This window comes from Manis javanica, unplaced genomic scaffold, assembly GCF_040802235.1.
Source record: "Manis javanica isolate MJ-LG unplaced genomic scaffold, MJ_LKY HiC_scaffold_24, whole genome shotgun sequence".
Taxonomy (NCBI): domain Eukaryota; kingdom Metazoa; phylum Chordata; class Mammalia; order Pholidota; family Manidae; genus Manis; species Manis javanica.
The window spans coordinates 960,922-980,773 of NW_027332170.1; the positions used below are offsets into that span (position 1 = coordinate 960,922).

Here is a 19,852-nt window from a genome sequence, read left to right on the forward strand (position 1 = left end):
GTGATGTGTTGCTAAAGAAAACGGACTGCGTACCAGTCATGCGCTGCCTTCACCGAGCCAGTACAACATCAGCTTCAGAGAGTGTACTGGCTGTTTTACCTATACGAATCTGCCCCATGGCAAAAAATCCAGCCTACTGATTAATAATTTCACCCTTAGTATACTTCAGTTTGGAAACTTAAACATGAACTAACCCTTCAGTATCTCAACACTCTCATTTATAATACAGGGAAAAATCACTTTCATACATTTGCAAAATTTTCTCTTACTTTAAACCATTCCAAAGATGGGACCTGTTCTCTCCCTATTTTCTTTGTGACACTCATCTCTGAAGAAATACCTAATAATACCAGCAGAATATGAAAAAATACACTGTTTACACAGCTGATACACTTGTCTTGTGTTCCAGTCACTAGCTGTTTGTGTCTCATGCCAGTTTTTGATAATCCATATTCTCAAGGGTTACAAGGTTTAAACTATTTACCTCTGTGACTCTACTATACATGCAAAGTAGCATTTAAGTTATTTTTGATTAAAGATGGTAGTGGAGTTGGCAAACGACTGTTAATACCACTGAAAAAGGATAAAAATACCCAGATATTTTCTTATCTCTACCTCTACCAGGAATTCTTGAATGGGGTGGTAATGAAAGAGCAATACATGAACCTCCTAAAACTTAACAAAATTATATATGTAATACACGTTTGTCTGGATAGAAGACCTGTGGTTTTCCATGAGACTCTCAACAGAGTCCATAACCCCTCCCCCAATCCCACCCCATATCAAGCTAAATATATCACACTCTATATTCTCCAGCAATCAGAAACTTCCTAAAATTAGGACAATCAACTTTAGGTATCACAGCTTATGAAGAAAAGGAGTCCAGTAAAGAGACACACAAAGCTAACAGGGCCTCTGTGGTAATAATAAAGGTACTGGGGTAAATAGCGTGTGGGGAAAAAGATTAAGTAGAAACGGAATACCAAGTTCCCAGTCCACACAGAGCTACTACATGGAAAATGAGAACTCACAGAGTAGTTTCCAGAATGACATGAAAGTGAGTATGAAAAACAAGGTCAACTATGATTTATCACTGGTCCTACAGGAGAATAAGCTACCCATTTACAAAAAGAAATGTTTTCTGAATATGAATAAGCTACTCATTTACAAAAAGAAATGTTTTCTGAATATATTTTACTTCTCCCTCTCTTCTTATTAAATCATGGCAAAGCAACTGTAAATGTCTTGTCAAAGAAATACATTCGTTTATATTTTGCCTCACTTCAAACAAGGATGGTCAACAGCCTACATATTATTCAAATCTCAATGTTCCTAAATAGTGTAATTCCAATGACAGCTTGGGAAAGTTGATGTTCTACCAAAATCAAGAAAAGTCCTTCTGTCATTTCTAAGCTAATTTACCTACTTAGTGAGGTAAGCAGAAGACAGGAAAGTTTTAAGATTTGTGGTTCTATTTAGAGAGAGCATGTATTATTGCTATCTGAAAGGTTTCAGAGAAAAATCCCAGTCAAGATGGTGAGCAATGCTGTACAACAAGGAGAGGTTTGTGATCACTTCTAAGCTCACATTTCCTTTGGGAGCTTTTACAACAATATTAAAAGTAACCTTCCTCCATAAGAAAATGAGTAGTCTGCCAAAACAAGCATAAATTATTAAGTGAGGGAGATTATGCACGTGTTGCAATGTGAATCATTAAAACTGAAAAATAAAATCTTAGCATGACAGAAAGCTTTTTGAGGAAAAAAGTGCCAGATTTAAAACTAAAAGAAGAGAAAAATCTGCACAACTACACACGATACAAAGATCAAAGAGATGAGCTTGGCCTCTCCCAATTCATAGATACATTATCTCAAAGTAGGTCCAGAAAAAGTAAAAAGAAAAGTGAATCTACTCTTCCACACTGCAGCTAGGCTCTTTACTATTATGCAGAAGATGGATCTAAGGCAAGTTAAGATTCTTAGTTTCCGACATAAGAGGTCTGATCTCTCAAACTTGAGTAACAAACCTCAGTCAGAATCTGGACTGGAAACTCAAGAGGCTAGAAACTATCCAGAGGGGAACTGGGGTAATAAATTTCACTTGGCAAGGCTAGGGTTTACATTCAGGACCTACCCAAAGAAAAGCCCCAGCAGCCTGAAAATGTTTTTCTTCCCCAAATGAACTACCATTCCACTTAGCAACTTTAACCATATATATACAGCTTTGTCTAAACATACCCATTCAGATCTCTACAACAATTAGAAAAATAATACAGACACTTCAAAACACCTTTTCCTGTAGAATACAACTTATAATAGGGCTTGACTCTTCATTTTTCAGCACTTACTATAAGCCAGGTATAGTGCCAAGCTCTGGTGACACAAAGATAAAAAATTAAAAAAAACAGAACAACAACAACAAAAAACAAGAGACAGGTCCTTATCCTTGAAGCCCTTCATGGCCTCATGAAGAACATGTACAGAAACTCCTAATCTCAGTAATGCACAAAGTACTATGGGACAATAGAGAAAAGAGCACCCGTGTCAGAGAATGAGACAGTGTTAAACAACACTTCATTAAAGTCATTGACATCACGTCAACAATGATATGCTGTCAAATCCAATGAACATTTTTCAAATATGAACTTAGAAGCCCTGTGTTACATATACAACTGACAATCACTTCTTCCTCGAAACTCTCTAATCCTGTGTTTTCTATAATACCATTTCCACTCTTTCCTGGTACTGCGCCTCCGTCTTTGGCCATTGCTTCATTCAGAAGCTATTTACTCAGCGTCTACTATATGCCAAGCATTATCCTAAGCAGTAGGGGTATTAGGTAGACACATACTGCTTTCACGGAGCTTACAGCAATCACTTACTAGATTTAGATCACTAAGTCTAGCTGTGCCCATTTTTCTTTCTACACTCTTCACACAACTCCACATGATGCCGAACTACAATAGCTTATATAGAATAAACATGGGGTAAGTTAACATTGATTGGTATCCCTCATGGTAAGGTTTTGTTTTGTTTCTCCTAGCACTACATGATTGCTCTGAAAATACATTACAGAAACTTCAAGGCTGAAGGAAAGCATGTTCTTCTGTATCCTTTTCCTAATAAACAACCTTTACTGTCCCAAATGGTAATTTAAAAAAAACATGGACTTGATTATGGGATTAAAGATGCCACTGTGAGAGGTGACAAAGACACCTCCTTTCAAAACCACACAAAATACAAAAACATAGTTAATACAGATAATCTTCAAGGAGCAATAGGAAAGAAGGCTATGCCAGACTGCATACACCTGGAGAAAAGACAAGACCTCATGGAACAGGGTAACATACCAAAGCCATGATCCTGGTGGGACCCAAGCCCTTCCTCCACCCCAGCTCACTGGCAGCAGGAAGAGAAACAGAGCAGGGAGGGGGCAGAGGCCTCAGACTGCTGAACAGCCAGCCCTGGAGATCTGCTTTGGGAGCACAAACCTACATTGCATGGTGCTCTGGAGATTGGTGGGGTTGGAAAGCTAAGACAGGCAGAATACGTGGAGAGACTGAGATTCCAGCTGTTTGTGGAAAACAGGGATCCACATCTGGCTGCTCTGGAACAAAAGAAAGGCAGGCAGTCTGAGATACTTCCTAACAGTGAGAGAGAGGGCTGCTAAAGGGGCAAGGATTGCACACAGCTTGCTGCTCAGGAGAAACGACAGCTGGACAAAACTGTCCAGGCACACTCTGCCCAGCAGGCTGGGAACTTTCAGGAGCTTCAGGTACTCTATCCCCCTGACTGGCTTCTTAGCTGCCAGGACCCCGACTGATATGCAGCCTGCTGCATCTTCCTCCTGGCCTGCTGGCACCGGTCACAAACTGGCAAACACTATGGAGGCATCAGACCAGCCAGAGGGAGGCCCCGCTTAGGGCAGCTACAAACCCAAAGCACAGAGGCTTACACTTCTGTGCTCAGCCCACTGGTTCAACAGTGGAGACAGGTACAGCAGATGAGAATCAGGAAATAGCACTTTCCTCCCCCCAGGCACCAGTGCTGCTCCCCTGCGACCCCCAACATCATTCCAGGGACTGAGGGGCTCCAGAAATTAGAGCTTGTGTGTACTAGAGGGGTCCGCATACAAATATGAAACACCAAAGGAACCTGGTTCAGACCAAAATACCACAAGCACCAAAAAAAGGCCTAAGTGAAACTGAACTCACTGACCTTCCTGAAAGAGAATTCAAAATAAAAATCATTACCATGCTCATGGAGGTACAGAAAAATATTCAAGACCTCACAGACGAATTTAGATGCAGATTCAATCCTTAAGAAATCCCATATCTGAAGTGAAACATATGATGGAGGAATTTAAAAGCAGGTTAGATGTAGTAGAAGAGACGGTAAATGCAACAGAAACTGAAGAGGACCACAAAAAAGCTGAGGCACAGAGAGAAAAAAGGAACGCTAGGAATGAAAGAATATTGAGAGAAGTGTGTGACCAATACAAATGGAACAATGTTTGCATTATAGGGGTACCAGAAGAAGAGAGAGAAAATAGGATAGACAGTGTCATTAGGAGGTAATTGTTGAAAACTTCCCTAATCTGGGGTAGGAGATAGTCTCTCAGGCCATGGATGTGCACAGATCTCCCAACACAAGGCACCCAAGCAGGACAACACCAAGAAATAAAATAATTAAAATGGCAATGGTCAAGGATAAGGACAGACCATTACAACCAGCCAGAGAGAGATAAAAGATCATGTACAAAGGAAAACCCAGCAGGCTATCATCAGACTTCTCCACAGAAACATTACAGTCTAGAAGGGAGTGGAATGATACATTTAATGCAATGAAGCAGAAGGGCCTCGACCAAGAATACTCTACCAGCAAGATTATCATTTAAATTTGAAGGAGGGATTAAACAATTTCCAGACAAACAAAAGCTGAGAGAATTAACCTCCCACAAACCATCTCTACAGTGTATTTTGGAGGGACTGCTATAGAAGGAAGTGTTCCTAAGGCTAAACCAGCTGTCACCAGTGGTAAGAAAATCAAAGTAGAGAAAGAAGAGATAATTATTATGCAAATACAAAATTAAATCAACTACCCCCAAAATCAGTCAACAAATAGATAAAAAGTACAGAATATGATACCTAATATATAAAGAATGGAGAAGGAAGAAAAAGGAATTGAAAAAAAGAACCTTTGGATTGTTTTTGTAACAGCATACCAAGTGAGTTAAGTTATTAGACCCTTAGATAGTAGTAAGGAAGATAACCTTGAACCTTTGGTAACCAAGAATCTAAAGCCTGCAATGGATATAAGTACACACCTATCGATAATCACCCTAAATGTAAATGGTCTGAATTCACCAATCTAAAGACATAGAGTCCTGAATGGATAAAAAAAAAAAAGACACACACACACACATATATATAAATGTATATGTGTATATATTTATATATATACATATAAATATATATATTTATATATATATATTTATTTATATATATTTATATATATATATCTGCTGCCTACAAGGGATTCACTTCACACCCAAAGATATACAAAGACTGAAAGTGAAGGGATGGGAAAATATATTCCATGCAACTAATAGGGAGAAAAAAGCAGGACTTGCAGTACTTGCGGTATGGTGGGTGACTCGATAACATGGGTGAATGTAGTAAACCACATTGTTTTTCTTGTAAAACGTTTATAAGAGTGTATATCAATAACACCTTAATAAAAAGAATTTAAAGGAAAAAGAAACATGAACTTTGTTGTATCCCTAATATATTCTGGTGCATATTTGTTGACTGGCATATTGTACTATTCACTCACCAGAAGTACAAGACTTTAAGTAAAGATGCTGCCTTACACCAAAGATTGCTAAATCACTATCTACGAGCTCAATACAGTATGTAAGAGAAGAGGGCTTGCTAGTAAGTTACAGACATCACATACCTAGCCTATTCCCTAAAGAATCCTTGAACAAAGCAGTAATCTCAGGGAAATGAAATACCAAATGACAAAGGGAATGATAAAGGGGTGAGTCCAGAAAGAGGATATAACCATTATAAATATATATGCACCCATTACAGGAGCACCAACATTTGTGAAGCAAAAACTAACAGAAATCAAGGAGGAAATAGAATGTAATGCATTCATTCTAGGAGACTTCAATACACCATTCACTCCAAAGGTCAGATCCACCTTACAGAAAATAAGTAAGGACACAGAGGCACTGAACAACTCACTATAACAGATGGACCTAACACATCTACACAACTCTATACCCAAAAGCAGCAGGATACACATTCTTCTCCAGTGCACACAGAACATTCTCCAGAATAGAATACATACTAGGCCACAAAAAGAGCCTCAGTAAATTCAAAAATATTTGAAATACTACTAACCAACTTCTCAGACCACAAAGGAATAAAACTAGAAATAAATTGTACAAAGAAAACAAAAAGGCTCACAAACAAATGGAGCCTTAACACTATGCTCCTAAATAATCACTGGATCAAGGACCAAATTAAAATAGAGATCAAGCAATATATAGAGATAAATGAAAACAACAGAACAAAGCCCCAACTTCTGTGGGACGCAGCAAAATCAGTCTTAAGAGGAAAGTGTGTAGCAATCCAGGCATATTTAAAGAAGAAAGAACAATACCAAATGAATAGTCTAAAGTCACAATTACGTAAACTGGAAAAAGAAGAACAAAAGAACATATGAGGCCCAAAGTCAGCAGGAGGGACATAATAAAGATCAGAGAAGAAATAAATAAAATTGAGGAGAAATAAAACAACAAAAAAAAATTCATGAAACCAAGAGCTGGTTCTCTGAGCAAATAAGCAAAACATGTAAGCCCCTAGCCAGACTTATTAAGAGAAAAAGAGAATCTACACACAACAGAAATAGAAATGAGAAAGGAAAAGTCATGACATACCCAACAGAAATATGAAGAATAACTACAAAATACTATGAAAATCTATATGCTAATAAGCTGGAAAACCTAGAAGAAATGGACAACTTCCTAGAAAAATACAACCTTCCAAGAGTGATCAAGGAAGAAACAGAAAACCTAAATAGACCACTTGCCAGCAATGCAAATTGAATCGGTGATCAAAAAACTACCCAAGAACAAAACCACTGGGCCATATGGATACACCACTGAATTTTATCAGACATAAAGAGAAGACATAATCCCTATTCCCCTTAAAGTTTTCCAAAAAATAGAAGAGGAGGGAATATTCCCAAAGTCATTCTATGAAGCCAGCATCACTCTAATACCAAAAGCAGGCAAACATCCCACAAAAAAAGAAACTTACAGACCAATATCCATGATGAATATAGATGCAAAAATACTCAATAAGATATTAGCAAACCAAATTCAAAAATAAATCAAGAGCATCATACACCATGATCAAGTGAGATTCATCTCAGAGATGCAAGGATGGTACAACATCTGAAAATCCATCAACATCATCCACCACATCAACAAAAAGGACAAAAACCACATGATCATCTCCACAGATGCTGAAAAAGCATTAGACAAAATTCAACATCCGTTCATGATAAAAACTCTCAACAAAATGGGTATAGAGGGCAAGTACCTCAACATACTAAAGGCCATATATGACAAACCCATAGCGAATGTCATACATAACAGCAAGAAGCTGAAAGCTGTTCCTCTAAGATCAGGAACAAGACAGGGATGCCCACTCTCCCCACTGTTATTCAAAACAGTACTGGAGGTCCTAGCTAAGGCAATCAGACAAAGCAAAGAAATACAAGGCATCCAGACTGGTAAAGAAGAAGTCAAACTATCACTATTAGCAGATAACATAATATTATACATAAAAAACACTAAAGAATCCACTCCAAAATACTAGACAAATACCTGAATTCAGCAAAGTTGCAGGATACAAAATTAATACACAGAAATCCATGGCTTTCCTATACACTAACGATGAACTAGCTCAAAGAGAAATCAGGAAATCAATTTCTTTCACAGTTGCATCAAAAAGAATAAAATACCTAGGAATAAACCTAACCAAGGAAGCAAAAGACCTATACCCTGAAAACTACAAGAGACTCTTAAGACAAATTAAAGAAGTCACTAACAAATGGAAACTCATCCCACAATCTTGGCTACGAAGAATTAATATTGTCAAAATGGCCATCCTGCCTAAAGCAATCTACAGTTTCAATGGAATGCCTATCAAAATACCAACAAGGTTGAACAAATAGTTTTAAAATTCATATGGAACCATAAGAGACCCAAAATACTTAAAGTAATCCTGAGAAGAAAGAATAAAGCAGGGGGTAATCTCGCTTCCCAACTTCAAGCTTTACTACAAAGCCACAGTAATTAAGACAATTTGGTACTGGCACAAGAACAGACCCAAAGACCAGTGGAACAGAATAGAGAGTCCAGATATTAACACAGACATATATAGTCAATTAATATACGATAAAGGAGCCATGGACATACAATGGGGAAATGACAGCCTCTTCAACAGCTGGTGCTGGCAAAACTGGACAGCTAGAGAATGAAACTGGATCATTGTCTAACTCCATACACAAAAGTAAATTGAAAATGGATCAAAAACCTGAATGTAAGTCATCAAACCATAAAACTCTTAGAAAAAAACATAGGCAAAAATCTCTTGGACATAAACATGAGCGACTTCTTCATGAACATCTTCCCCTGGGCAAGGGAAACAAAAGCAAAACTGAACAAGTGGGACTATATCCGGCTGAAAAGCTTCTGTACATTAAAGGACACCATCAACAGAATAAAAAGGTATCCTACAGTACGGGAGAATATATTCATAAATGACAGATCCGATAAAGAGTTGACATCCAAAGTATATAAAGAGCACACCCACCTCAACAAAAAACAAAAAGCAAATAATCCAATTAAAAAATGGTCAGAGAAGCCGAACAGTCAGTTCTCCAGAAAAGAAATTCAGATGGCCAACAGACACATGAAAAGATGCTCCTCATTGCTAGTCATCAGAGAAATGCAAATTAAAACCAAAATGACATATCTCCTCACACCAGTAAGGATTGCCGCTATCCAAAAGACAAACAACAAATGTTGGCGAGATTGTGGAGAAAGGGAACCCTCCTACACTGCTGGTGGGAATGTAAATTAGTTCTACCATTGTGGAAAGCAGTATGGAGGTTACTCAAAAAACTCAAAATAGAAATACCATTTGACCCAGAAATCCCACTCCTAGGAATTTACCATAGGAATGGAGGAGTCCAGTTTGAAAAGGACATATGCACTCCTTTGTTTATTGTAGCACTATTTACAGTAGCCAAGAAATGGAAGCAACCTAAGTTTTCATCATCAGATGAATGGATAAAGATGTGGTACATATACACAGTGGAATATTATTCAGCCATAAGAAGAAAACAAATCCTACCATTTGCAACAACATGGATGGAGCAAGAGGGTATTATGCTCAGTGAACTAAGCCAGGTGGAGGAAGACAAGTACCAAATGATTTCACTCATATGTGGAGTATGAGAACAAAGAAAAAAACTGAAGGAGCAAAACAGCAGCAGACTCACAGAACCCAAGAATGGACTAACAGTTACCAAAGGGAAAGGGATTGGGGAGGATGGGTGAGAAGGGAGGGATAAGGTGGTGGAAAAAAGAAAGGGGGGATTATAATTAGCATGTAAAATTTTGGGGTGACATGGGGAGGGCTGTACAACACAGAGAAGACAAGTCGTGATTCTACAGTATCTTACCACTACTGGCTGATGGACAGTGTCTATAATGGGGTATGTGGGGGGAACTTGGTGAAGGGGGTAGTCTAGTAAACATGATGTTCCTCATGTAATTGTAATGATACCAAAAAAAAAGTCTTCACTTGGATGCTTTGCCTCAGTACAGCACAACCCAGATTACATCTACCACTTCTCCAAAACCACTCTTCCTATATTAATCAGTGGCACCAGTTCTCCAAGTCAAAATTCTAGATGTTATCTGGTTTATCCATCCTTCCAAAAATGTAAGTTTATTTTTTTAAAAATTACAAGCACACTCAATTTTAAAAATCCAAACACTAAGTACACACAAGAACAAAGTAAAAATTATCCTCCAACTATCCCTTTTATAGCCCTCACCTGTGGCAACAACCGAGCTAAAAATAGTGACTGATCCCTTTACACGGGGTATGTGCTCATCAGTCCCTATTGAGCCCAATGTCACTCAATGATGTCCTCCTCTAGAGGATCTGAATTTGCAACCCCCTCCATACATACCGTTGAATAATCAGTTTTCAACAATGTTGGATATATTTTGATATATGCCTTATTTGTGAGCTCATCTACATTTTGATCACTAAACAGTATGTAGTAGGTGCTCAATCAGTGTTTAGTTATTGACAAGCAAGTCATTCAAAACTGAACTGTCAGATTGTTTTATCACCTAACCCTTAAGGTGAAAGTGTTCCTTCTGTGTCTGAAGTGTACACTGTCCTTCTAATATAGCCCTTGTCAAGCTGCATTTTAACTCTGTCTACCAATTAGAGTGTGAATCACATAAAGAGGGAGAGTGACTATGTCTTTCCTATCAGTAGATTAAGTAGCGAGCACATAAGTAAGTAGCTGGCTGGAATATATTATTCAATCAGTTCACGTACTGAGCAAAAACTCCATGGTTTGAAGAAGCTCACCATCATCTACAGTCACAGATTTTCGTTAAGTTTCATCTAAGTGCCTGGGGCATTGGTGAGTTTAATATCTCATGGAAAACAGTGATAGCTCAAACCTCAAAGTAATATCCATTTGATTTTCATTTTCATCTCATTTTTTGTGCTTTCCAAAGTTAAAAAGTAAGTGTACATTGCTTTTTTCATCATTAAAATTAGCAAACTTTACAAAATATGTACACTAAAGTATGTTTTTTTAAAAGGCTCACTTGACTGATTCTGCTATCAATGGTCAAAGCTATTTCATGCACTTAAATTTTAATGATGCTAACTAATATTGGAGGGATAGCCTGATGGAAGGGGGGCGGGGGGCGGAAGGAGAAATTCCCACCATTGTACTTAACACTGTTGGCCAGAATAAGGTTGACATCATCCAGAAAGCTGTCCCGACCCTGATACTTGTGCTTGGAGATATTCTGTGATTAAAAGAATCAGGGACTCAGATGCATATACAAAGTTACTGGATTCCAAAAAGACATTTTAGAACAAAACACTCACCTTACGTATAGTCTCTAAATCCATTGGACTCACAATCACTTTGTAATAATCTGGAACGAACTTCTTATTAACTGGGTGATGAAATGGCCAAGACTAGTTAAAAGAAACCATGAGAAATAATTAAATGCAAAATCATTCTTTATACCAGAAATTCTAAACCTAATCACTAATATTCCTAAGAATCTGACAAAAGCTATGAACTCTCTACCCAGAAAGACATAATTACATAAAACTTTGCATATAATTTAAGGGGTTCATGGAATCCTTTAAAGGTTCCTATGCTCTCATAGCGTAAGATCTCCTGCTCTATACTTACAATTAAAATTTCTTATCCCCAGCTCCATCCAGAAGTTTTATAGCATTGCACATATATAACATATGCCTGCAAGCTGAATGTTAACAGTTCAGAATTCCTAGGGACTATCATTACAACAAAATGATACGTTGAATCAACACAGTAGCCCTGGACATGAAGTTGTAATAGACAAAACATGAGGATGACGACAAACACTGGTTAACTATCAAACTGTCATTTGTCATGAAGCACCTCTAAATGCAAAGCCTCCCACTGGCTGGCATCCTAATCTCTCTACAGAGCTATTCAGGAACATTGAAATACTGAATGGCAACAATAGGCAGAATAAGCCTCTATATCCATAGGGTTTTTGGACTCTTTGATTTCAGTGATAATGCCTCAGACAGCAAAAAAAGGTTGGTTTTTAAAATTACATCACTTTGAATCGATAAATACCACCCTCCAGACTCCCCAACATACATATACATGCAAATACTACTGTTTTCCTTCCCCCTGTACTGTCTTCACAATATTTAGCACGAAGACCACCTACATCTGCAACTGCCATCATTTTCTGGGTGACAATGTTGTCTAGAATGAAAGAAAATGCCACTTGGTCATCATCATCCAGCAAGGGGTTGATAGCTTTCTCTAAACGAGCCAAATTGTCTTCTTCCTGACACAAAACAAAGCGAAAGGAAAGACAGAAGTTTTCCTGAGGTGTGGTCAACAAAGAAAATTAAGGAGAATTTACAGCTCAGTTGTCTATTCCCCTTGAGCCAGAGACTCTAACTTTGAATTTTCAGCTACTCAGTTCCAGGCAAAAAGTCCAGATAAATGATACTCCAGTAAAAGATCAAAGAGCCATATCAACCAATACATCCAAAAGCATCAAAGGGATATACCAACCACTCTCTTAGGAATTCTATCTTCTATTCCTATAGATCACCAAAAATATACATTCCTGGGTCTCAATAGCTTAGCTCCCACAACAAAAACACCTTTACCAAGTTAGATTTTAATATCATGTTCTTTCTGCTACAACACTATTGCTGAAAGCACTGAACACTTTATTGGTGATTACTGACTTCTCTATAAGGGAATCTAACCCAATACAATGATTTCAGACTATACTAGGAAAAAATTGTTTTAATAATTCCTCATCCTCACAAACACTTAGTATTTTCAGGGTTTTGTTTTGTTTGTTTTCTTAAATTTTAGCTTCTGGTAGGTATGTTGGTTTAAATTTGCATTTTCCCAGTGATCAAGTTGAGAATCTTCTCATGTTTATCGGTCATTTGGTAATCCTCTTTTATGAGATGTCTACCTCATATTAACATCATTATCAACTTGTATATTTTTATAAGCTTGTAAGGTGTCTTTTCCTTTTTTTTGGTAAGAAGATGGAATATAGACACATTATCTTTTAAAAATTAAAATTCCTCCCTGCCAGAACTCTCTCTTAGCTCCAGCTGACTTCCTGGGAAGTCATTTTCCTTGGCCCTTTTTGAAGAGTTATGTGGGTTCTAGATTTTAATCCCAGCTCTACTATTTAGTAGTCATGCTGCCCAGGGCAAGTCATTTTCTTCTATGAACCTCAGTTTTTCCATCTACAAAAAAGGATTGGACTATATGATTTCTAAGGTCCCTTCCAGACTCTAACATACTGAAGATATGCTACTTCCACACTCCTGTACTCCTCTTTCTGTTAACGCCGTACTTCCTCAACCCTGCTCCCACCACCTTCAAATTCTACTGCCTTTCTCTCATTTTAAATGTTTTACCTCTTTGAGTTTTTCATCACAGAGATCCAGCATGGACTGAGAGATCTGGGTCAGTGAGTGCTTCGGACCTAAATTACAGCAAAACATTATTAAGATTAAGGAGGCAAGAGCTGCCAATACCTCTTCAGATTTATAACACATTTCCTCAAGCACCTAATACAACTATGTGCCAGGCACCAGCCTTGCTGCTGAGTCAGACAGGTATACTAGTGTTAGCTCCATTTTTCAGGGCTTAACACGGCATATCCACACTATGTATGAATAAACTAATTTTAACTCTTCCTTATTTGTGTTACCTCCACACATAGTACTACTATTATTAGTACTGCTGCCTTTAATACCTTGTAAATGATACTATAGACAGGGAATAACAATCTGCTGAAAGATGGCTGAGAAGATCAATGCATGGTTTATATCTTTCCATACTTAGCATATATAATTTGTGATTACAATTTTCATTTACAGAACTCCTGGTTTATGATGTCCTCCCAAAATATGGCTAATCCAAAGCCTTTGCCACACAACAATACCTGTCCCATCTCAGACTGTTATTTTAGTTTCCCTGAACTCCTTTAGGAAATTCCTTCAATGATCTTCTACACTCCTCCTACTTACAGTTGCCCTAATTTAAGCAAATTTAGTGTAAGATGGTGATAATCAGCGGATACATGGCAGCTGAAGTCATGAAAATGAAAAACGTGGGAAATGATTAGATAAAGTCCCCCCATAAGAGGGAGAGGATTGAGGAGGATCAAGTGGTCAACAGTGCTAAATGCACTTTAAAAGTTCAAGAAAGTTATTCTTAGCACATGATAAAATGTTCAACAGCAAAGACAAATACTGCATGATCTCACTTCTATGTGGGATCCAAAAAAATCAACACCACCACTACCAAAAATCCAAACTCACAGAAAAAGAGATCAGACTTATCAGAGGTGGGGTTGGGCAAGGGAGTTATAGGAAGGTGGTCAAAAGGCACAAACTTCCAGTTATAAGACAAATTAAGGACTAGGGACATAATGTACAACATGATGACTATAATTAACACTGCTGTATGGATATATAGGAAAGTTGTTATATTTTAATAGTTCTCATCAAAATGAAGCAAAATTTTTCTCCTTTTATTGCACCTGTGTAAGATGGTGGATGCTAACTAAACACTGTGGTACTCATTTGACAACACATGTAAGTCAAATTACTACCCTATACACTGAAACTTACACAGTGCTGTATGTCAATTCTATTTCAAAGATGGAGGGAAAAAAGGATGCTCGACATCATTAGTCATTAAGGAAATGCAAATGAATACAACAGTAAGATACCACTTCATATCCACAAGGTGGTTAAAATAAAAAAGATGGACAATAAATAACAAGTACTGACAAAAAATGTGGAGAAATTGGAACTCTTACTACACACTGGGATTGTAAAACAGTGCAGTTGCTCTAGAGATACAGTCTGGCAGTTCAAAAAGCTAAACACAAAGTTACCATCTGTTACAAGCAATTCCACTCCTAGATATTTATCCAAGAGAAATTAAAACAAATATCCACATAATAGTTTGTACATAAATGTTCACAGCAGCATGTTTGTATTAGCCATAAAGCACAAACAACCTGGTGTCCATAAACTGATGAACAGATTTTTAAAAACAGGGTCTCTGCACAAAGGAATATCATGTGGTAATAAAAAGAGGTAATAAATACCGATACACACTACAACATGTATAACACACATTAAAACTGACCAGTTTAAGTGGGTGAATTATATAGCGTACAAATTATATCTCAATAAAGCTGTTTAAATAAAAGGTATTTCTGAAATAGGCCATCTGATCCACCCACAGTTAGGAGGCTGCTAGTATTTCTGCAGAAGTCAACTGCAGAGTTGTGAGGTACAAATGGGAAATGAGTAAGTGGAGGCGTATGTGGAGCATGGTGGTCAAGAGCATAGGCTTTACATAAGATATACTTGTATTTACGTCTCTGCTACTTTTTAGCCGAATGACCACCACCTTGGTCTGAGAAGAAAGAAGATTGAGCTAGAGAGGGATATAAGGCTATAAGACAGTTCTAACTTTAAAATTTTCTTCCTTATTTTTTTTACTAACATCTCCACCTAAATAACCCACAGATACCTCAAACTCCGTATTTTCAAAGTCAATACTTAACTTTCCGTTCCCCTTCCAATCTGATTTTTGTTTTAAGTATTTATCCTTGCAACTTGAATGACAGGTGGACCTAACAAAGTTATTCTTCCCTTGTATGTATGTATGTGTCTGGCACTCTGCTAGGTCCTGGGAATACAACGATGAGTAAGACATGGTCTCTCTAGAAGGACACAAGGTGGCGGGAGAATCAGATACATAAATAATTATATATATTACAACACCTGAAAACATACACTTAATTGTGCTGGAGAGCAAAAGGACAAAAAAATGGATACTTTAGGCAATTTGAATAACTGTTCATGAAGAGATGATATGACCTGGTCTGGAAATATGAATGGAAATTTACCACTGAAAGGGAAGAAAGAGCATTCCAGAGAGCAAAGACGGTACAAAGACATGAAGAAATAGCATAGGATATTTAGTGAAGTATATGTTGAGTGTGGCAGGAGTCTACAGTAGTTGTGGGATCCAGTCACAGGTGATGAGACTAGATAAACAGGTTAGGCCTGCTTGTGAAAGGTCTTAAAATCTAGGTACTACTACTGTCCCAGTTGTACAGATGAGAAAACTGAGGAGATTAAATAACTTGTCTGAGGTAACTCAATTAGTAAGTGGCAGAGCAATTATTCATACTCTGGCTGTACTCTTAATCCCTATGTCTATATATGAACCTATGGACAAGGACACAACTAGAAACTAGAAAACTTTATCCTTTACGTGCAGAAGCTATATTGTTTACCCTCTTTTAAGACTCAGAAAACAGATTTCTTCCTCCTTGCCTTTCTAGCTGGAGCATATAACTGCCTCTATGTTAAAAGATCTGTAGATCAAATCAAAGATTCACATACAGCAAATATGGTCACAAGCACAGTTTCTGAACATGTTCCATCCACACAGAATCTCTCTCCCTTCTGCTTACTTAGGCCCACTTCTTCCCCCAGTACTCTCCATGAAATTCTTTCATTTCAACAGATACACTCCAAATTATACAGAGGGTACATTAAAAAGCGGGAATAAGCAGCAGCACTATTTGTGACTTTGATGGGGTGTGAGGGAGGACTTGATGATATGGGTAAATGTAGTAATAACCACATTATTTTTCATGTGAAACCTTCAAAAGACAGTTTATCAAAGATCCCTTAATAAAAAAAACATCTCAGGCTTGTCCTGAGAATTACAGTATGTAAGTAAGTATATATAAAGTGCTTAACACAGTGGATGGCACTTAGAAAATGTTAAATAAATGTTAGCTATTTATTATTTTCTTCTAAAAAAAGCAGTATTTATTAAATGACTAGAACATGTATACATGATTTTCATAACCCCAAAAAGCCTCAATACATTGTGTGTCCTTTCAGTGTCCAAGATAGTCTGAATTTAGGACTATTAAGGGATAAATAAGGATCTGAATGGTGACCTTTGTAGTCAAGGATCAGGTGATTCTTACCATTGTAGGTTGCACTGTTTTTTACAATTAATTCCAAATGGTCTCTGAACTCTTTCCGAGATGGGTAGAGGTGTTGACGCACATTTTCACGGAGTGTTTGTAAGTCCATTGGTCGAGTGATAATTCTGTAGTAGTCCTTGACAACCTTTCCATTGACTGGAGTGTGGAAAGGGTATGTCTGTGCAAACAAAATCCAGCACCATTAATGAGCAAAGAACACTTGCCAGAGCCAATTCCTGAAAACTCACTTTTTACCTGTCTAAGTGGATATCAACTCTCAAAGGAATCTTTCTAGGTGGAACAGGTCTGACTTCCTCTTTAACTAAACTGTTAAAGAAAAGAACGAAACAACTGTATACCGAAAAATTAGGAGGTCCAAGCAGCTGTGACTCTATCTACTGCCCTGTACCTGTAATTATACACAGAAGAAAGGGCCTAGCCATCCCTACTGTAGATATGTATGCAATGAACTCACATTTGGAAGCTCTCTCATGTCATTGATGATACACTCCAAGATGGAGGACAATGTCACCATGGGGTCTGTCTGGCGCCGGTGAATGGACTTACGAGGTCTCTACAGAGAAACAAGAAATAAGAATGCTACTTTTTTAACTTTTAATTTTGGTATCATTAATGTACAATTACATGAGCAACATTATGGTTACTACACTGCCGCCATCATCAAGTCCCCACCACATACCCCACTACAGTCACGGTCCATGAGCGTATCAAGATGCTATAGAACCACTACTTGTCATCTCTGTGTTGTACTGCCTTCATCATGAGCTCCCCCGCTACATTATGTGTGCCTATAATAATGCCGCTTTTTTGCTCATATCCCTCCTTTCACAACCATCCTCCCCAATCCCTTTCTCTTTGGTAACTGTTACTGCATTCTTCGGTTCTGTGACTCTGATGCTGTTTTGTTCCTTCAGTTTTTTCTTTGTTCTTGTACTCCACAGATGAGGGAAGTCATCTGAAATGTCTTTCTCCACCTGGCTTATTTCACTGAGCCTAATACCCTCTAGCTCCATCCATGTTATTTCAAATGGTAAAGATTTATTTTCCTCTTAAGGCTCAATAATATTCTATTGTGTATATGTACCACATCTTCGTTATGCACTCATACACTGATGGACACTTAGGTTGCTTCCATTTCTTGGCTATTGTAAATAGTGCTGTGATAAACATAGGTGTGCATCTGTCTTTTTCAAACTGTGTTGATGCATTCTTAGGGTCAATTCCTCGGAGTGGAATTCCAGGGTCAAATGGTATTTCTATTTTGAGTTTTTTGAGGAATATCCATACTACTTTCCACAATAGAAACTAATTTACATTCCCACCAGCAGTGTTGGAGGGAGGGTTACCCTTTCTCCATATACTCGCCAACATTTGTTGTTGTTTATCTTTTGGATGGTGGCTATCCTAACTGGTGTGAGGAGAAATGTCATTGTGGTTTTAATTTTCATTTCGCTGATGATTAGCGACGTGGAGCATCTTTTCATGTGCCTGTTGGCCATCTCAATTTCTTTTCTGGAGAACTGATTGTTCAGCTCCTCTGACCATTTTCTAATTGGATTATTTGCTTTTTGTTTGTTGAGGTATGTGAAGTCTTTATATATTTTTGATGTCAATCCTTTAGCGGATCTGTCATTTATGAATATATTCTCCCATACTGTAGGATATCTTTATGTTCTATTGATGGTTTCCTTTGCTGTACATAAGTTTCTCAGCTTGATAAAGTCCCACTTGTTCATTTTTGCTTTTGTTTCCCTTGCCTGGGAGATATGTTCATGAATAAGTTGCTCATGTTTATGTCCAAGAGATTTTTGCCTATGTTATTTTCTAAGAGTTTTATGATTTCATGACTTACATTCATGTTTTTAATCCATTTTGAATTTACTTTTGTGTATGGGGTTAGACAATGATCCAGTTTCATTCTCTTACATGTAGCTGTCTAGTTTTGCCAGCACCAGCTGTTGAAGAGGCTGTCACTTCCACACTGTATGTCTGTGGCTCCTTTATTGTATATTAATTGATCATATATTTTTGGGTTAATATCTGGATTCTCTCTTCTGTTCCACTTGTCTAAGGGTCTGCTCTTGGGCCAGTACCAAATTTTCTACATCACTGTGGCTTTGTAGAAGAGATTGAGGTTGGGAAGTGAAATCCCCTCTACTTTATTCTTCCTTCTCAGGACTGCTTTGGTATTCGGGGTCTTTTGTGGTTCCATGTGAATTTTAAAACTTTGTTCAAGTCCGTTGAAGAATGCTGTTGGTATTGTGATAGGGAATGCATTGAATCTGTAGATTGCTTTGGGCAGGATGGCCACTTTGACAATATTAATTCTTCCTAACCAAGAGCATGGGATGAGTTTCCATTTGTTAGTGTCCTCTTTAATTTATCTTAGGAGTATTTTGTAGTTTTCAGGGTATAGGGCATAGATCTTTCACTTGGTTAGGTTTTTTCCTAGCAATTTTATTCTTTTTGATGCAGTTGTGAAAGGAAATGTTTTTCTGATTTCTCTTTTGGCTAGCTCATTGTTAGTGTATAGGAAAGCAACAGATTGCTGTATATTAATTTTGCACTCCACAAATGTTCTGAATTCATGTATTACATCTAGTAGTTTTGGAATGGAGTCCTTAGGGTGTTTGATGTACAATATCGTGTCATCTGCAAATAGTGACAGTTTAACTTCTTCCTTAACAATCTGGATGTGCTTTATTTGTTTTGTCTGATTGCTGTGACTAGGGCATCTAGTACTTTGTTGACTAATAGTGGGGAGAGTGGGCATCGCTGTCTTGTTGCCAATCTTACATGAAAAGCTTTCAGCTTCTCATGCTTAAGTACAATGTTGGCTGAGTTTTTGTCATATATGGCCTTTATTATATTGAGGTATGTGCTCTCTATACACATTTTGTTGAGA

The 19,852-nt window shown here is 37.7% G+C and overlaps 1 protein-coding gene across 14 annotated transcripts in view; it reads right to left on the bottom strand.

Annotated features, from left to right (window-relative positions):
- Positions 1–19,852, bottom strand: part of LOC118971528 (transcription initiation factor TFIID subunit 1-like) — a 142,671-nt gene that overhangs the window by 36,086 nt on the left and 86,733 nt on the right. For 13 of the 14 annotated variants that reach the window (XR_012127641.1, XM_073228299.1, XM_073228301.1 and 10 more), the window contains 6 exons: positions 17,402–17,500; positions 16,927–17,104; positions 13,310–13,377; positions 12,079–12,201; positions 11,231–11,323; positions 11,064–11,148 (listed from right to left, as the gene is read on the bottom strand). Coding sequence is in view for 13 of the 14 variants with exons in the window: in XM_073228299.1 (XP_073084400.1) it covers positions 11,064–11,148; positions 11,231–11,323; positions 12,079–12,201; positions 13,310–13,377; positions 16,927–17,104; positions 17,402–17,500 (646 nt within the window). In the remaining variant the exon portion in view is untranslated. The remainder of the gene's footprint in view (positions 1–11,063; positions 11,149–11,230; positions 11,324–12,078; positions 12,202–13,309; positions 13,378–16,926; positions 17,105–17,401; positions 17,501–19,852) is intronic. The other variant, XM_073228309.1, reaches the window with a different exon arrangement.